This window comes from Anabrus simplex, chromosome 4, assembly GCF_040414725.1.
Source record: "Anabrus simplex isolate iqAnaSimp1 chromosome 4, ASM4041472v1, whole genome shotgun sequence".
In the NCBI taxonomy this organism is placed as follows: domain Eukaryota; kingdom Metazoa; phylum Arthropoda; class Insecta; order Orthoptera; family Tettigoniidae; genus Anabrus; species Anabrus simplex.
In genome coordinates, this window is record NC_090268.1 from 429,578,092 (window position 1) to 429,593,947 (window position 15,856).

The 15,856-nt window shown below is 39.4% G+C and overlaps 1 protein-coding gene across 1 annotated transcript in view; it reads right to left on the reverse strand.

Annotated features, from left to right (window-relative positions):
* The window catches only part of fs(2)ltoPP43 (female sterile (2) ltoPP43), a 63,576-nt gene that overhangs the window by 13,267 nt on the left and 34,453 nt on the right, over positions 1 to 15,856 (reverse strand). Inside the window, exons 4-5 of the mRNA XM_067146642.2 lie at positions 5,166 to 5,407; positions 1,685 to 1,737 (exon numbers count right to left, since the gene is read on the reverse strand). Of these exons, the coding sequence (XP_067002743.2) occupies positions 1,685 to 1,737; positions 5,166 to 5,407 (295 nt within the window). The remainder of the gene's footprint in view (positions 1 to 1,684; positions 1,738 to 5,165; positions 5,408 to 15,856) is intronic.

Sequence of the window (15,856 nt, forward strand, 5' to 3'; positions counted from 1 at the left end):
CAGTGTCAAAGTGTCATACATTTTATCAAATACTTTTTACTGGAAGACAAGCAAAATATTTTATTGAAATAGTACTGGAAACTTTTTAACAACAACTATTCAAATGAATAGAAATAGTTTTTAAAATAGGCTAACTATAAGTATATCCTTTCGGTCTCATTTCACTAACCCATATAACCGCCACATTGTTTTTAACTTCATTTTAATTCAATTTATATTTAAATAGTATTTAAGAAGAACAAGGTACCTGATTATAATGTACTTAAAATATTTAGTGATTCACCTAAGCTATGTAACAGCTGAAGATGTTCTAAAAAAAATGAAGCATGTACTGTATGTAATTAATTAATTTGCTAAAATGCAAATGTAAGTATCAAAATGGTAGGAGATTTTTATTGTTATAAGTCTCTGTAAATATGATTTGATACAGAAAATGAAGCTGATTTCTTGCAAGTCGATCGAAAACATCTTGGAGTCTGATGCGATTATATTTGTATTCTGAGAGATCATCATAAGTTGCGCTATTTATTGCTGTACAGAATTTTGTTGCAGCTGTCCTTTTGGTCTTTCGCTTTCTTCTCAAGAGTGCTAAAATATTCACTGAATTGTCATCTGACAATCTGAAGGGTAAGGTACCGTTAATAATTCTTGATTGACAGCTGCTTGACCGGCCGTGTTCCGAAGTGATTATGTACTTATACTAGCCTCAGGGTGTGCTAGCGGATAGAAAAGGTGCTTATATCATCCTTGTGAGCGTGTAACTTGATCTTAAAGTAGCGGATTCCATATAGAACTGGGAAACATAACCATGTCCATGACGTTTGCTTCGGAACCACCTAAGTTTAGCCTGTTGATTACAACAGGTTAAGAGAATAAGATTTATTCTTCCCATGAATAACACATGTTTCACAGTTTCTTTTTAACAAGACTAAGGATACACCTTATGATCTATATGCCTCAAGCTGGACTATTTCTTTGTGTATCAAGACTTAACAACCGAGTTATTTTCTCAGATTTTATAGAATTCTACTTTATGCCAGACGGACCATACTCTCAACTTGTTACAATTTAACATTTGTCATTGTAGGTGCTGTCATGTGTTTCATTGCAGGTGCTGTCATGTGCTTTATATTTTAACTTGTTACAGTTTAACATTTGTAATTGTAGGTGCTGTCATGTGTTTTATATTTTAACTTACTACAACTTAATATTTTTGTCATTGTAGGTGCTGTCATGTGTTTTATATTGTTTTTTGATGAGTTATGACTTGTCCAATTGATTAATTTGCTGATGATGACGCACAATGAGCGTCGAAACTAGTACCAATGTTGTATAAACATGTGATCTAACTCGCATCAATAAACTGTCATTGTATGAAAAGGTGGGCCCTTAACATTTTTAGTTTACTGTAATCCCAGTTCAATACGGAACACAATGAAGTTTCTAACTTTTAATCAAATCAAACTGCCTACACACAGTTGGTGAGGCTATACAATTAATTATTATTCCTTGTTTTGAAAGCTGTATGTTAGATATGCAGGGGACGTAACTGACCCTTCAAAGTTGACATCTGATAAAAATCACTGCCAACAATATACGAAGTAAAGATTGACATGTCTCAAAAATGTGACTACAGTCTAGTAGCCCTAATAATATTTATTGCGATAATTCAAAAATACTTTACCTATTTGAATGCCATCCATTTCCAGAGCCAGTTCCTTGTCTTCTTCATTCACACTGTGAAAGAGAAAGATATAGAACCTAATTATAGAATAAAAGAGAATAGAATTTATTCAGTCATTAAGTATGTTACATACACTAGATATAGTCACACATATGTACTATACATAATAATAATAATAATAATAATAATAATAATAATAATAATAATAATAATAATAATAATAATAATAATGTTATTGGTTTTACATCCCACTACCTACTTTTATGGTTTTCAGAGACGCTGAGGTGACGATCTCTACACATGCACACCGTTCTCTATTGCTGTATTCATCCTAACTGGAGTTCGTGGTTTATAGCATTTAAAAATCAGTGATTTAGCGTTTTGATTTTCAAATTTAGCGTTTTGTAGCAACTAAACTTCTCAAATTTAGCATTTTGTAGCAAATTGGTTAAAATAGGCATAATTTACTAAACTGCACACACAACAGTTGGGAGTAAAATCATACTGTTTAATCACACATTGCTCGTCATGCAGTTTTGAATTCACTATGGAAAATAAGACAAACATCAACATAAGACTGCAAGAAGTATTAACGAACACACAGGAATATGCTTATTTTCAAATTTACAAACACAATTTCAAAGTGAAAAATACTATTCTGAACGTATTTATTTATCACAGTACAACACACCTACAAGGAAGAGGAATTTCAATGATGATTTAAGTACAACATACCAATTATTTAAAAGGTGTCCTCCTTCATTTGAGACCGCCTATCAGTTACAATTATGTTGTACTTGCTAAAAAAAAAAAAAAAAACTCTACATCGACACTGTTCGTAGAGGCCCAAATGCACAGAAGTGCTGCCAAGGCAAAGGAAAGCCTGCAAAATATTTTTCTTCTTCTTCAAGTTCTTGATTGCAGAGTCGGCACATCAATATAGGCCATCTGTATCCTTACATTAAAATGTCCCGATTTGTGCCTTTCGGCATGCTGTTTGATCATCACTTCGCTTCTACCCATGACTAACAGACAATAAAATAAATCGCTACCATACTTTTAAACAGAACTACTACTCAACACCAATGTCAAGAATAACCGACTAAGATCAAGGGTCAACACACAAAGAGAATGAACGTGGTGCTTGAAAGTGTATTTGCTGTTTGATTGACTGGTCTTTGCAGTGCTCTTTAGCCAGTGAAAGAAATTCCACACATTGAATGATTTAAACCTTTGGCTTTCCATTACTTGTGAAAGAAAATATTCCCTTACATACTATTTATTTTTTCGTCACTTTAACATAAATTTGATTAATCACATAGGCTACATAAGAATACAGAAAGCAAAGTGAGCTTTTAGCTCATCTATAGTAACAGGAAACCAATGTTTTTGTTCGTAAGTATTACTGGTTTCAACGGAAGCAGATAAATTAGCAAGAAATGTAGAGGCATAGGCACTGGTTTCCTTAGTAACGTGATCCCAGAACTGTGGGGTTAGAAATTAATTCCCTAAGTCCATTTCTTTCGGATTATTACCCAACCCCCTCCTCACTATAGAGTGAATTTCAAACACTGGTTTACATGTTACAGAAAGAGGCTTATTGTCAATAAGATCATAATTCCAAGTATCATTTTACTAGACTTCTCAACGGGCGAGTTGGCTGTGCGGTTAGGAGCGCGCAGCTGTGAGCTCGCATCAAGGAGATAGTGGGTTCGAACCCCACTGTCGGCAGCCCTGAAGATGATTTTCCGTGGTTTCCCATTTTCACACCAGGCAAGTGCTGGGACTGTACCGTAATTAAGGCCACGGCCGCTTCCTTCCCATTCCTAGGCCTTTCCTGTCCCATCGTCGCCGTAAGACCTATCTGTGTCGGTGCGACGTAAAGCAACTAGCAAAAAAGAAAAAAAAAAGGAAAACTAGACTTCTAACTCGCTCTTGTTGCATTCTGGTTTTGTCACGTAGTTTCAACTGGCACTATCATCTCGGAACTGAAATCGGAATCACTTCCATCACTGTCATTTGAAGAAGTATTTTCACTCTCCAGAGAATCTCTTCCACTTTCAACATCACTATTTTCAAGCCAGTTACGAATAAACTCATCCATGCCGCGCTTGGATGCCGCCATGATTGTTTACAACGAACGGCAAAATGAGGTGCTTTTTATTTTCCGTATTTCAACTCAGAGTTACTATTTACACAGAGAAAATAGCTTCAGGTATCATCTGACATCAATCGATTAGGCTGCAAAACAAAGAGAATAAATCTCTCCGACCAGCTAACTGCGATAATGAACTTATAGATGTTCCGTGCACCAAGACGGAAGTGTCCGTCAAAGCATGTTACCGCTTTACGATTGCAATGGGCGCCGTAATAATTATTTCTCCTGAAATAAATAACAACATTTATATCTTATTTTTAAGAAAAATTAATAGTTTTTAAAAATATATGTTTATTTTGTATAAAACTGAGAGTTTCGCATCTATTTCGCATAAATTGTATAATTTCGCATTTTGAACCAATTTCGCACTTTATCGCGAATTCCAAATTGCTAAAAACCACCCGTACGGGTCATATAAGATGAAGGCACATACAATGACAAAGTTTTGGCATATTTCGCATTTATCGCAAATGCTAAAAATCACAAACTCTAATCCTAACAAATCTGAAAGGGCTGCCGACAGTGGGATTCAAGCCCCATCTTCCGAATGCAAGCTCACAATTATGTTACCCAATACAGACAACTGGCTCAGCGAAAAAGAACTAAGAAATTACGACTTAACAGTTTTGCATGAAATGCTACACTTAAAGGCACTGGAGACTGCAAAGAAAAGCAATAGATGAATCTCACAGTTTAAGACAAGCAGAGGGTGGCTGTGTAGATTCATGAAGAGAAACAACCCTTCTCTTCAAATGAGGACATTATGCCAGCCACTGACGAAGGAGCATACCAAAAAACCTGGTGGAATTTGATCCATATTATAGATTCAAACTTAAATTTGCATAATTCCCCCCACCTTATCTCCTACTTTTTGAGGTTAAAAATCTAAATAAAAAATGTCAGAAAATTTTACCACTAAATTTTGCATATTTCTTGGCTTCCAGTACAGTGTGTCCAGCTACAGATGACACCTCAGTCTGTCCTAGTCACCTGTATCGGTCATGTTCCTCGAGTCTAGTGGCAATACTGCATTTTGTCATACCCATATAGACTTTGTCACAGCATGGGATCCTGTAGACTCTTGCCTCGGTGTAAGGATGGTGCTTGTCTTTTGTGGGTCTCAGGAGCACCCATATCCTGATCATGGGTACACATATCGTCCTTACTCCATATGTCCAAAAGAGCATCCAACACAATCAGTTAATTTGCTCCTGTACAGCAGGACAGATGTAGACAGCTCCTATTAACCCTATTTCACCATGACCTACAAGCCCAGAAAATAATTCCTTCCATAACTGCAAAGAAGAAACATAAATATTCTACCTGTGATCTGAATCAGGATAGTCGTTGCGCCAGTTGTTCTCATCGTTAGAATCTTCATCCTCTTCCAACTCTACTTCAGAATCATCTTCACCTGGTCCTCTCAATGTACTGAAGTCCACAGGTTGTGGCAGTGGATGAATGTCTACTAAATGATCCAAGACCATGAAGTCTCCAGCGACACCATAGTATAAGTCATACACATAGGAAGGATCCTCTTTCGACTCCTGGCTCTCTTCTCCCTTCTGGAACATGAAGAAGAAGGAAAAAACACTCATAGAGAAACAAAGAATGTATTTGATGCTTAAGGGTCAAGCAGGGTGTAGGTTCTACCAAGAGGAGAGGGCAATACTGTATTTTCACACTCTTTTGACCAAATTCTTTGTCTTAAAATATAAATTAGCTGTGTAAATTACATGGATTTTTTCTCAAAGGTTTTCAGTTACACTGAAAATGCAGATAAAAATCAATAAAATCATCACGATAGCTGTGAAAATACCATTTTGTATGAATATTGCACATTTTTACAGATAAGAAAAACAATAATTAAAACAACATTTTTATCACATTGCGTGCCGTACATATTTATGGTAGGTTGTCTGTTTTCCATTGCTGCAATATTATATACACAGAAAATACAGCCAGCTAGTTCTCAAATTGATATGTTTTTAGTTTATTGGTAGGTCTACAGCTTTTTAGCACTTGTTTCAACTAGGTGACCAGGCAGAAAAAAATAGGCCTAGCGTAATTTCCTTTGCAGAGTTGCCATATGCTACTATGGAATGGCCTACAAATCAGTAGCAAAAAGTAGATAATATGGTAGTACCTGCATTTACGTTACGAACACTGCAAGAAAATACAAGTCACACGCTAGTAATAAAAAGACCGCTGAACAAACTTACCTTTCTATATTTCATCCTTGCTCTCTGATGATGATGATGATGATGATGATGATGATGATGGTGATGATGATGATGAGTTGTTGCATTCAGAGATGTGGGATTCTCTGTTGCTCCATAAGTCATCATCTTAAAGACCGTCCAGCAAAGTGGATATTCCCATTTTTTCTGAAAGTCTTCATAACTATTTCACACAAAATTAAATTCCAGCTTCCTACTACCCACTGGCACATTTATTGGCATCTGGAGTGAACATGTGTTCATCCATTCCCATTCATTCTGTACAAAAATGGCAGAAATGATCCTTTAAATGTTTGTTCCAATTGACACGTCTAGAGGTTGTAGAACAGATGTCAATCCACCTGGAATTACTACCATGTCTGTTCTACCCTTCAGAAGCAGAATACTTTACCTCTTGTATGAGATGTCCCCTAAAGCTGTCCACCAATAATATGGAAGGTACGTGAAATAGAGCACCAGGGAGGTTTTTCATACCGTTTTTACCCAGTCTTTCACAAGTTCACTGTCCATCCAGCCGTTTTCTTGTCATGTAGGCTACATGTATCTCACAAGGAATATTGCATTTTGGCATTCTCTTTTTGTTTTTTAAGATGACATATGGAGGAATTGCAACCATGATAGTGCATATTTTTTCTGCAACTGATGTCTCGATTAATACACTTTAAATTTCTTTCCCATACACTTGAAATCCTTTTTCATGGAGCGTCTGTGCTATGGACGATCTGATGTTGTGATTCTGAAGAGCTTCACCGAAGGCACAGGAACCCAAGATGTGAGGTAATGTTTCAGTCTCACCGCATCTTCTGCAGCGGTTACCATCAAGGGACCTCCCCGGTACCGGTACAGCTCTTACAGGTGCAACGTTACATGCCATTTTCAGCACATCTCTCCACTCCATGTTACAAGGGCCATTGTGGTTTTTCACCCAGCGGTTTGCAGGAGGGAAAATAAATAACTGTTCATTTTGAACAAAGAAGTTCATAAAAATATGAGGTCCGTACCAAACAATTGTTGAGAGAGAATGACTGAACTGTAAGCACAGGAAAACTGCTTGATTTCACTCTTTTGTGCAAGTGACAATGAAATTACAACGAATTCCAAATAATCTCATTTTTATTATTTCAGGTTGGGTTAACTCCTTTTGTTTTTGGTAACCCCCTACCATACACCATAAAATAGACCATGTTTCAGGTAACAAGTGAGAGTAGAAACAAGAGACCATCTACTGAAATCACCAACAGGCTTCAAAAAAGTGCACAGTTTTACTATCAAATCGGGAATCTCTTCAGTATCAACAAATTCCTACAAGAGCCAAAAGAGCCCTTTATCTGGCCTACTTGTTACTGATAATAACACTAGCCTGGAAACTTGTACCGTTTACAGCAGAGATGAAATGAAATGGCTTTTAGTGAAGGGAGTGTCCGAGGACATGTTTGGCTTGCCAGATGCAGGTCTTTTGATTTAACGTACGTAGGCGACCTGCTCGTCGTGATGAGGGTGAAATGATGATGAAGACGACACATACCCCCAGCCCCCATGCCAGTGAAATTAACCAATGATGTTTAAAATTCCCGACCCTGCCGGGAATCGAACCCGGGACCCCTGCAACCAAAGGCCAGCACGCTAACTATTTAACCATGGAGCCACTGCAGAGATAATACTGTAGTAGGCTCCAAGCTGCAAAAAAGAAGTTTCTGAGGTTAACGCACAGAACAGTACAAGTTTATTTTATTTATTTATTTATTTATTTATTTGCACTTCCTACAATGATAGGCTGCCTAAATCTGACACTTAAATATTGAATGTATGTTTAAAAACAAAGAGTTTTCTGGATTTAATCCTTCTTGTATGCAGTACTATAGAGGTGATTTCTACAATTTGGACGGAGCCTTTAATGGCCAAGACGGCTAAATCACAGAATCTTGAGAATGCCCAGACTTTTGAAGAACTCAATTAAGAATTTTGCTATGGTTCCTCTTGCTTTGATGAAAAGTCCTACAACCCTTATACAGCAGACATTGTATGATTCTTTGAAGTAGCTGATGGTTGGTTCATAGGTGGCTCCCTTCTCTGTGTCTACCTCTGCTGGCTGACTTGAGTGGACCTCACATTTAATAGTGGATTCCAGAATATATGCAAAGCCCTTTTCTCGGTCATCTGCGATTATGTCAATTCTCTGGTTGCTCTTCATGTACCTCATAACCTTTCTGGGAGAATGCCGCTGCAATTCTAGATCTTATTCTGTTGTGCCTAACATTCCTAAGCAAGTTTCCCTGTGGACATAAACCAAGAACATGAGCTAGGGTTTCAGGCTCACTGCAGACACTGCAGCTATGTCCAGGGAGGGCCCAAGATCCAAAATAAAAAGAGATGCACCAGGAAATCCAAATGAAACAGCCTCTATGTGAAATTGTTGCTACATCAAGGTTTGGTCACTTATAGAGAACAGGCCACACAGCAGAAGGAGAACCGCTTGAGAAAGGCCTGGAAGGCAAGAGAGTTAGAGGCTTCACCTACAGTGTGTAGGCATTTTAATTTGATATCATTTAGGTTAGCTGCACATCAATTTTTATGGCAGAGTAAACCTATGTTGGGCAACGCATGGATGATTTTTAACTGGCCAGCGTGGAGTGTCAACCTGTTTTCGCCACGCAATGAGCATCACAGCCATTGGAGTGACTAGCTGTGTTAGCGCAATACATGTGGCGTGTACTGCACTGGTATCTAGTGGTTACAATCTAACCTGTTTGCATTTCAACTTATTTCTTCTTGTGGTGTAAGGTTTGAACTTTCAAATGATATACCTTGGTCCCTATTTCAATTGTGTTTCGTTCACTGAAATTTGAGTGATATTTCAAGGAATGTTCATCCTTGCCACTAGATGCAACACCTGTGGTTATGTGAATGATGTTGATCCACGAAATATCACTGTAATATTTGTTACAAATGGAAGAAAATAATTGTTTACTCAAATAAAGTCTCAAATCAGAGGTTGATTAAGAAATAATCTGAAATATTTTATTTTAGAGAATACATACTTTACTGCCTTACAACTACTATTTCTGCTATGTCATAGCGCTTCCGTAAGTGTTTTGTTTGTCTAACACTGTCGTGTGTGATGTCTTTGCTCAGTTCTTTGGTGACGTTTTATTGATTTTTCTCATTCAATGTAATTTGAAGGGCTGTCACTTCATGTGCCCTAACTGATTCATTAAACAATTTATTGGTCCAGGGATCATGCTATTTTCCTTTTAAAATATATATATGTATGTATTGGTCTAGGAATCATGCTATTTTTCTTTCAACAAAATACCCGCGCTGGACATATGGGGAAAAAATAAAAAAGAAAGAGAATTCACAGACATAGCACTCCCATTCATCGGTGCCAGCCCTGGACCTCAAAAAAGAAACAAAAGACGGCGCGAGCAGCGGAATGCAACATAATGGAGTCCCTTTTACAGCCTGTAAGTACGTATACATATTTCTCGCTAGTAACCATGGTATTTCTTAATCAACCTCCGATTTGAGATTTTATTTGAGTAAAATCAATTACTATCTTCCACTTGTGACAAACATTACAGTGATATTTCGTTGATCAACATCATTCACATAACCAACACCTGCATTTGCCTGCTATCTAGCAGCTACTATGGACATGCCTTGCATTATACCATTTTTCTCTCATGGGGAAGAACCAGGCTGTCAACATAAGCAAAAATTAAGTGTACTAACGGCTCTCTTCATACGGTTTGTTCTACCCTGTCACTCGCTATCTGTAGTCCCTGGCATGTACAATCTTACTCTCTCTCCCCTGTTAATACTGGAGGTAGTGATTAACTAAAAATCACTGTTCTAACTGTTGAGTTTGATTCAGTGTCACTAACCGTACAGTTTAGGGACCCTACTTGCCGATACGACGTCTTACAGTTACTGTTAATCTGGCACGCTGGCACTACACAGTCATGGTTTATTACGTGATTTGTGAGAATTACAAATTAACACTGCCATATTGTTAAAATTCGTAGCAAAGTTAGGGTTCTAGGCCCTCTCTTACACTTATCCACACCATTTAAAATACAGTAATGAACAGAAATATAATTTTTTTAAATACAACAAATCTTTTTTAAATTGTGTAGTGTCAAAACCGGTACTAGTAATAATAAATAACATGTTGTGAACACCTTGTACAACACACTTTGTATTGAATAGGTTGAACCTTCTTTAATTCTAATTGTGACAATGGACATTGGCGGGCAGCTAAACTTTTGCTCTGAGCGATACTAAAAAGCCATGGCTCTGTCGTGACCTACCTGTCCTGTGAGACGATCTCGTAGGTTGGTCACCAGGCCGTTGGATGTTGAAGTATTACCTGACCTGCCGAGCGGAATGTAGGGAGGTAATTTGTAGGTATGACTCGTCCCGCAACTCCCGAAATAAAAGATGATATTATTTCCCTGTCCTTTATTACTGAGGACACTAAAATTACTATGTACAGTATATTTACAAGTCTGAATGTAATGATCTATAGAGAGAGCGAGCTTGTTTCACGCGCCTACTGTTCTACTACGCGTCTATCTGAATCTTGCCCTGCGGCACTTGGGCTATGCCCGAACAGAATATCGTTCTGACTAGTACGAACTACTGGCTGGAAGAAGGCCCCGCGCCATCTTGGCCAGGGGTTATATCTCCGCTCCTGAACTCAAAGTTCTATCCCTACCTCCTTGGGTCTTACGGGCATTGCTAAACTGATCATCCAGTCACTAGCGCCCTCAAATGGCTATTCTCAATAGTTGTCACAGTAAGTGCTGCTACCTAGGCACTACTGTCTTACTTTATCGTCATCTTTCCTTGTTTCCCTAGTGCATCTGTACTGACCCTGAATGGCCTTGCACTGGGCTTTATTTCTTTGTCGGCTTCGGCGGCCGCCTGGCTCGCCGACATACTACCTCTGTTTGTCGGTACACAGTAAATAACTTGTTGTGATCAACAAGTCCCCGCTCTTAGTCAACTCTTGTGTAAGCGCACTTCGCAAGCTCTCTCCACTACATGTAACTTCTTGAAATGTTTCCCTTTTCTTACAGTAACTAAATCTGCCTATAATTATTATTCAATTACATTAATGCTACAAGGTGTCTCCTGTCTTTGATTATCATTCTAACACTAATTAATCTCCTCTGACACCTTGAGCTCAAGACTCGGCTGCTAACCCCGGCTGCCTTCCACCTGGCAGTCCGCCGGTTCGAGTCCGTGGGAGGTCGGTGCACGACATCTCCCCCCTTAGGGAAGAAATGGATGCAACCATACGTTGCGTCCATTTCTGTCCTACACTATTTATACTCTGATGTTACTTGTGCGTAACGATCGGCGACCCTGTGGTGAAGGGGAAGGTTGTTCTCTACTCTGATTATCACTTGCATCATTTCTATTGCTTCTATAGATCTCACAGGCGTACTAGGGCGTCCCCCAGCAGGCCTGGAGTGTAATTCCATGATCTCCGCAGACATTTCCGAGCGTCCCCGGATCCGCCTGGGACGTTGGAATATAGTTAAATCCTCATCTGAAGTCTTAACCTTATCTCCCTTCGTGATTACCGTTTGTTTTATACATATATTAGGGCAATGAGCCCGTGCATCATTAAACCATCTCTTTGCTGGAAACCCTAGTTTCGGACAGCAACAATTACAACAATAACAAATTAAAATTAAACTTGTGATACCAACAACTATCCACACAATATATCTGTATACATTAATATGCTGATAGACCATTTGTCTTTGCAGTTCTTCTTCTTTTTGTCTCACCATATCTTCCACTTCTTGTGTCTTATGGGTAGCCCATTGTAAATCGTTAATGTGATTTAGCAAATTATTTAAGGACAACTTATTCATTTCGGGTATCTGTTCTAACTTGATTTCACTACCTATTTGTTCACAACAGTCATAATCAAGTGTGACTTCTGGTACAAAGTCTTTACTTTGTGTAGTGTTCACTTCACCTACACCTTGTATTTTACTATGTGGCCCATACACTGTGCAACCTGCACTTAAAACAAGAATACCAGTGCCTGTTAATCTGATATCACTGGTGGTATCCTTACACATACATGTTACTTTAACTTCTTCTGGGGATACGTATATATATCTGTTAGCTCTGATAATTATCCACATGAGCTGTTGAACGGGAAGTATTCTTTTATCACAATAATCTGGAATCTGACTAACTCCTAAGATAAGCTGGACTGCACAACTCTTTTGAGTGTACACTGTATTAATAGGGAATTTAACACGACATAGTTTCCAACTGGGTGTTACTACCTTACATTGATTTACCTGATCCTTGTCTAATTGAACATAAGTTTGTTTCTCCTTGTCCATAAGGATATAGTCCTTGGTCTCTTGAATATAAACAAAATGGTGTGGATTACTCTTCATATATGTGGGGAATGGAATCATGTGATACAATGTATAAGTTACTCTATCTGTAAGGGGTGTCTTGATGACGTACACTAGATAATTTTTGTTAGCGAACACTTCCACTGTGGCTACCTTGTAAATCAAGTAGCCGTAAGCTGATTTTAAATCAAATGGCAAGGACAATCCTTTAGGGAAATCTCCCTGAGCTTTCTTATAACCTTTAATAATATCATCTGGTGAAATTATTTGCACCTGAATGACTCCTACCTGAGCATTCATTATACCTGATAATACAACACTGTAACGCTCATACAGTTGTATGAGAAGGCCTTCAATCTCAATTAAATGCCTATTCACTGAGTTTTCTAATTCTACTTGTTTAAGTGCTTCTGTAATCTGAAGCGTGCTATTGGCAAGATAAGATCTAATTTCTGCAATGTTTTGAGTTAATTTCTGCTCATTGGCTGTGACATCGTAAATGGTGCTGTTCATAGATTGCAATGTTGATTTTACTACTATCATCTGGTCTTTTGCAATTTTCATAATTGAAAGCTGTTCCTGCTCTAACTCACTAATTTTTGACTCATATTTATCGGCATCCTCTTGACTTAATGTTCCAATTAATGCCTTTGCGATGGAACCTACTGCGTTAATTAGGCCTCTTTTTCGCCTAGTGTTATCCGTTTCCCCTATTGGTTTAGTAATCCTCGTAATTAATTCCTTCGATTCCCTAATTCTATCTAATTGTGCACTTAGCATTTTAACATCCTGTTGACATGTTAGGTTAGTACTTCTTTCTAACTGTGTACATATTAATTGAGTCTAGTGTATGTGTCTCTTGACATTTGAAAATACATCACTTAATTTATTCAGGTTTACATAGGTAACTAATGTCCATTCCGTATGGTATAACTGTATTTCACCCTGATTGTCGAAGTATGCCCCTGGAGTACTCTCATATGGTGTCACCTTGACATCCAGTACTTCTCCGGCTATTCTGTAGCGGTGTGACGTCACGACTATCACTGCTACTACGATGGACAACAATTCTAGCATTCGCGCCATATCTGCTGTCTACCTGCAAGGTAAAGACAGGATGTGTGTTACCATTCGCTTCCCAGTTCTCGTTTCTACAAGTACAATTTCAAACGGTTCTTATGTACTTTCACCCGTTTTCCTTTCTTGTTCATCTGTAGGGTGCAGTTCACCCCTGAAACATCTACTATTTCGTACGGACCTTCGAATGGTGGGCTTAGCTTTCTGGATTTTCCTCTTCGCAATGCGTCATTGCGCAAGAGAACCTTATCACCTACCTGAAAGGTGACCTCATTTTGCTTTTTGTCGTAGTGTTCTTTCTCTAATTCCTTTTGCTCTATTAAGGTCTTTCTGGCGGCCTCGTGATTTCGCCTAAGCTGTGCCGTCAGTTCCTCCACCACGTTCTGGTGTTCATTGTAATTCATTTCAGGTGGCTTTTGCAGCACACCTGGGATATTTGCCTTCCTTCCAAAAATTAATTCGTAGGGTGTGAACCCTGTACTATTGCTCTTTGTGGTATTATACACAAAGCTAGCTGTAGGCAAATACTTGTCCCAGTCATTCTGCTCCCCTGAGCAGACATAATGCCTTAGGTACTCCGTGAGTACCTTATGGGATCTTTCTATACTACCGTTCGATTGTGGCCTGAAGGCCGTAGTGTGTGTTTTCCGAATGCGCAGCGTTTTACACAGCGTCTTAAACACATCACTCATGAAATTACTACCCTGGTCAGTGAGAATCTGCTCTGGTATCCCGTAGATACTTATTACGTTATTGATTAGCGTCCGTGCCACGGTTTCTGCCTCTTGATTAGGCATGGCACTCGCTACTATGTACTTTGACAGCTGATCTTGGCATGTCAGTATGTACCTGTTTCCTGCCTCTGTCAATGGAAGAGGTCCAACTACGTCTAGGGATATTTTCTCAAAGACTGTGTTCGGGGTATCCGTAATTCTCATGGGAGCCCTGACGTCTGGTCTGGTCCCTTTATTCTTTTGGCAGGAGGGACATGTGCGTACATAGCGCTCAATGTCCCCTTTCATGCCCTTCCACTGAATTCGTTCACGTACCCTGGCGTACGTGCGTGCTATTCCTTGGTGGCCTCCCACCAAAGAATCATGACACTCTTTCAAAATGGCTAGCTTTTCAGCTTCGCCTAATTCGTTCTCTTCCTCAGATAAGCTACCTTCGGGCGAAATCTCCTCTGCGTTAGCGTCCTCGGAAACCTCGCTACCGTCCGCTTCAATTCCCTCTGCCGTAGCGTTCTCGGGTTTTGAAGACAGTACCTCCTCCCTATTCTCGTCTGAGGCCTGAGTTTCTACTGTTGTCTCTGGGTGAGACCTGTGCTGAGCCGAGTTAACCACTCGCGCTTGGCACTTGGGTTCAGTGGGATTCCTACTCAGGGCATCTGCATTGCAGTTCTGTTTGCCCTGCTTATATACGACGTCGAAGTCGTATTCCGCTAGCTTCAGCCTGAACTTTAGCAGGCGTGAAGACGGATCTTGCACGTTGAAGACCCACTTCAACGGCTTATGGTCTGTCACAACAGTGAATTTTCTACCAAACAAATATGGTCTGAAATACTTTACTGCCCACACTATTGCCAACAATTCTTTCTCAGTTACGCTATAATTCATTTCTGCTTTATTAAGCGTTCTACTTGCATAGGCAATTGGAAGGTCTTTTCCGATAGGTCCTTGTGACAATACTGCCCCAACCGTTTCGTTGCTCGCATCAGTGGTAACAACGAATGGTTTTTCAAAATCCGGATACTGCAATATAGGTTCCTCAATTAGCTTTTGCTTTAGTATCTGGAACGCTTGTTCCTGATCGTCTCCCCATACAAAGGGAACGTCCTTCTTCACTAACTGATACAGCGGTTTCGCGATTTTGCTGTAGTTAGGTATGAACTTCCTATAGTACCCACTCAGTCCGCAGAACTGCTTGATCTGGCGGCTAGTGGTAGGCCTCGGAAAGTCCTTAACGGCCTGTACCTTACGTGGGTCTGGTAAGACACCTTCGTCAGTAATTACATGTCCTAGGAATGCTACTTCAGTTCTTAAGAATTCACACTTATCTGGCTGGAGTTTCAGCGTGTTCTCTCTCAGCCTTTGAAATACGTCTCTTAGCTTCGCATTGTGCTCCTGGATTGAACTCCCGTACACAATGACGTCATCCAGGTAACACAGACATTTTATACCCGTTAACCCTGTGAGCACGTTGTTCATCAGCCTCGTAAACGTGGCTGGCGCGTCTTTCAAACCCATGGGCATTTTCCTGAATTCGTACTTGCGTCCTAGCGCAGAGAATGCTGTCTTTGGCCTGT